Source organism: Morone saxatilis, unplaced genomic scaffold (genome assembly GCF_004916995.1).
Source record: "Morone saxatilis isolate NCDOM2014 unplaced genomic scaffold, NCSU_SB_2.0 Contig23, whole genome shotgun sequence".
In the NCBI taxonomy this organism is placed as follows: domain Eukaryota; kingdom Metazoa; phylum Chordata; class Actinopteri; family Moronidae; genus Morone; species Morone saxatilis.
In genome coordinates this window covers 21,112,669-21,117,233 of record NW_023339796.1, presented here as the reverse complement: position 1 = coordinate 21,117,233, position 4,565 = coordinate 21,112,669, and the positions used below count along the sequence as shown (strand labels likewise).

The following is a 4,565-nucleotide window of genomic DNA, read 5'->3' as shown; positions in this document are numbered from 1 at the left end:
TGCCCCCAAAAATATAGCCACGCCCATTAGCCCAGCAACGGCCCCCCCCCCTCCCTCCAACACCCCCGCAGCCCCTCCCTCTCTCCCTGCACACTCAGAGCACCAGGAGTCCTCGTCGTCACAGCTCCCCCCACTGGAAGGTTGGTGAACTACAGGGAAGATTATGAATAACGGGGCTAATTTTGAACAAAATTATTGTAGGTTAGGATAGCAGGAAGTAGCTACTATTTGTCTTCCTGTATGCATGGCTCTTTGTCTGTCGATTGAGCACCAGGGCTGCTTGGTGCTTGATCCTTTCCTCTATGTATTTGTAATAACCAGGGCCCGACAGATAAATGTAGAATGGCTTATTTCTTATATAATAATAATTTTTTAATATATTCATTCAACAATAGATCTAACCACAAATCTGCTCTTTTTACCATTAAAACCTCCCTAACAAATATTATTTTACCTGATATACTTACCAGGGAAACATTTGTGTCCAGATATACCACTCTTCCCAACTGTTAGTATGAGTATGGGAGACAAATGTACTGTGCTGGTCGGGCCCTATATTAACAAAACTGCAAGGGTAAAGTGATAAGTTGTCTGATTTGATTTCCCTCTGCTTGCCTCTGTGTATCTGTTACCATGATCATAACAATTTTATTACTTGACCTGCTGCTGATAGCTCCACTATCTATGCTTGCTCCACTGTCTTCTGTTTCATCTGATTGTCAGCTGCCTGTGTAACCTCCCACTATCTCCTCTCTGTCTATAGAAGCAAAAACACAACCTGGGTCCTTGCATCTCAAAGCTAGTTTGCTAATGCCTTTTAGCTTTATAAAGTCAATAATGTTACAGCTGTTACAGTTTATCGACTGCATAGAGCCACGTTAATGCAGCAAACGTCAAATTTCCCTCAGGGATCAATAAAGTATTTCTGATTCTGATTCTGATAATGGAGAAGTTAACAGTCAACATGGCTGTGGCAAAAAAAAACGTTGAGAATTGGTTTACCAATAATGTCGGTTGGTAAAGCACAACCTCTAATTATCCAACTTTGGTTTATCATGTCTATATTTTGTGTCTATTGCAACAGTTTATAATGACCACATTTAGAGTCTCAAAGATTTTGATCTGTACAAGCAGAAATTGTAGGACATTTAGATTTAGACAGTAAATTTGATATATACTACAGAAGACCAGACTGGAGAATGCCGTGGATTCTTAAGTATACAGTATTTGAACCCATTAGAGGTTACAGTTTGCCATGCAAACTAAAGATGCTCTGAACTCAAAGTCGCCTTACTAGGTATCTTCCCCTGCCAATCTTGGACCAACTGTCAGTGATCATAGACCATACTTAAAGGTGCAGTGTCAGTGTGTAACATTTAGGAGAATCTATCAAATAAGACGACTTTGAGCAAACTGCTACTACTTTATAGGTACACCCTAGTCTTTTCAATTCGCTACAACATTTCTGCCATAAAGTCTACTTTATTTCTATAAATATAATGCATTCCAGTACAACATTATAACTAACTATGACCAGGTAATCTGCAGAACAGTTGTACTGGACTGCAATATATTGTCCAGGTGTACCTAATAGTGTAGAGTGTATTTTCAAGGTCAAGAACAAACCCTCAACCAAGAGTTACAGTACCTAAAATGATGCAATGCAAAGCTCCAGTGCAGTTTATAGGTTTTTAAAAAATCAGTTTTTGTTCCTGTTAAAAGTCCTAATCCAGATTAGAGTCTGCTTGTTGGTGTGTTATCCTAATATATAAATAAAATCACCTTCAAATATCAGGGTTTCCCCCAGTTATTACAACTGAATTTCAGAACTGCAGATTCTTGACACAGTGCAAGTCTAAAACACTTAGACTTACACTGTACAGCATAACAGATATAGCTGACCACCCCATGAGTGTAACAACCATGTACTGTAGTGCCCTTTTGGCCTGCCTGACCTCTTGTACACTGGGGGAAACCCTGAGCTGACCTCAGTCCAATGCTTCTTTCTCCTGATAATGCTGGGTTTCAATACTGACTACTGTATTTCTGGCTAAATCCCACAGTCTGCTGAATGCAGCTTTTATTTTCCAGTGTGATTCTTTCTATTCTCCTCAGCCCTTTCTCACTACTAAAATCTGACACAGTACTTGACACTGTTTGTAAAATGTGTGTTAACTGCTCCTGATTAATTAATTGAATCTGACTCGGTAGCTCTAGCTTTCAAATTCTGACACTGTAGGCCTTCATTCTGACATAGTGGCATTCACTAACACAGTGTTTTCTTTCAAATGTCATGTAACTTCAAGAAATTCTATCTATTGAGGCACATTCATGATTTACATTTTGTATTAGTTCTAACGCTGAGACATTGTTAGGGTTGATGTTGCAGACCTTTGTTTAATGCAATGAGGCAGATTCTGAACTGACTGAAAATCTTTTTTCTCCCCCTTCCCTTTTTTCTGTTTCCTAATGCCACAATCATGTGACCTTCAACAACAGGTAAGACACGTTCTCTTTTTGGCCCTTGCATATTTCACTCAACTTTGTAGGACGTATTGGACACCACTGACCGCACAGTGGTGTTACTGTGACTGTGTGGTGAATCGTTATTTCATTTATTTTAACAAACATGGCAGTAGGGATAGGAATTGATAAGATTTTATTGATACCATTGCCACACAAACCTGTATCAGTAGAGGAAATCAGCTTGCATTAGAAATGTATACTGGGGTCAATGCACCTGAGGTAACTTGGACCTGAAGGTCTACCAATGCTGGGGGCGGGATCCGGAGGCCAGGAGCATTTGTCGTTTTGGAACAATTCCATGGACTCCTTTGCCTGCCTTTTAGCACATGAGAACATGGCACTACACTGTAAAAGGGTACTAGTTGGCAATCTGTAGCTGTGAAAGAGGTATAATGTTGTAGGCCACATCAAATTAAAAAACGAGGGACACATCAGCAGATTTTCTTCATATTTGATATGACAGAACTGGAGGACATACTGGGTGTAGAATGTATTGGTGACCTGGAGCTGATTTATATCATCAAAAGTTCAAAAATATGTCCAGTTGATTTTACACTAAATGTGACAATACTGGAGGACTATCTGGATATGCATTCCAAAATTAATGACATTTGAAGAAACATTTCAATTATCTTAATGCACAGATGAATAATTGAATAGAAAGCTTTTGAATATACTGTATATATCAACTGACATTTACCAGCACTACCATTTTATCACTGTTGCTTTCCCCCCAGTGAAAGCTGCAAATGAATGAAATTATGCATGAGTTGTATCATTATGTTACTGAGCTGATTTTAACGTGCCCTCCAGTATCTACCAGATGGCATTACTTGGAAAATCATTATATTTCACATTACACAAATAGTTGTTAGACTATTGTCAGTTCAGGGACATGTAAGGCATTGCATACTGGACAAATGACAAATAACTGTGAATCTTTAGAGAAACTCTGTGGCTCTTCATTCATCTCACAGCTTTCAGTCTGTGTTTTTGTGTTGGTTGAAAGGCTGCCTCTGCTGCAGGCTAGAGGATAGCACCATACAGGCTGTCTACTTTGATCATTCAGTCAGCACTAAGCTGTCCCTGGGTGAATATGTTGCTCTATAGCTGGTCCTCCCTCGATGCAGGACTTGAGAGAGATCTGGTTGCACCAACTTCATGGGGTTTGAAAAATGGTGGTTATTAAGATGTTAGTGCAAACAGTACAGTGTTATTTTTCAAATAGAGGGACTGGTCCAGTGCAGATTAAGCTTTTAATATTTATCAGCCCATAAAGTGTGTGTGGTTCTTTCTAATAATATTAACCTGCGGCTCATTGCAGCACTGCACCCATAAATCTCAACATGCGTTATTGGAAATTGTTAAGGTCTAGTTTGTGTAGGTGGCTTTTCTTCATGTTATCAACCAGTGGCATTTGTCAGTGATTTCTATACTCTTCTTCGATTCATTGCAAATATACCAAAACATTAAACATATCATTCCATTGTCCTATGAACGTCTGAATCTGTAGCGGATGAGTGGCAAACACTTTTCATCTTGAAAGTCTTTGCCTAAGCTTGGTTACACATTTACATCTACTGTAGAGTCAGATCTGTTGGTTTAATAGAAGAATACACACAGTAACCCCTGTACACTGATTCACACTAAACTGTTATATGTGAGATGAGGTGAAAACCAGAGGGGCGTAAGTGACATTTGGGGCAAAAATGAATTATATATATCAAATGAAAGGTCTTGATAAGCTCTTTCTACAGCCAAACGTGCACATGTGAATTCTAAACCAATCAACCAATGTTAGTCAATTATCAAGTTAACTGTTAAATTATATTATGTCAAATTGTATTTTCCATTTTTTTCCATTTACATATCCCCTACTTCAGTGGTTCCCAACATTTTTCCTTAAGGGAAATATTTTTTTTCCTATTATTTAGTAACTAACGACCCCTGACTTTTATGGATATTTCATATTATATTTAAAACTGTACAATGAACCCAAACAGTGAACCCAGTCACTGCAAGAACTTTGTGTAAAACAA

At 38.6% G+C, this 4,565-nt stretch overlaps 1 protein-coding gene across 1 annotated transcript in view; it reads left to right on the top strand.

Moving 5' to 3' along the window:
• The window catches only part of map4l (microtubule associated protein 4 like), a 107,719-nt gene that overhangs the window by 49,968 nt on the left and 53,186 nt on the right, over nucleotides 1-4,565 (top strand). The window contains exon 7 of the mRNA XM_035670612.1: nucleotides 45-140. Coding sequence (XP_035526505.1) covers nucleotides 45-140 — 96 coding nt within the window. The remainder of the gene's footprint in view (nucleotides 1-44; nucleotides 141-4,565) is intronic.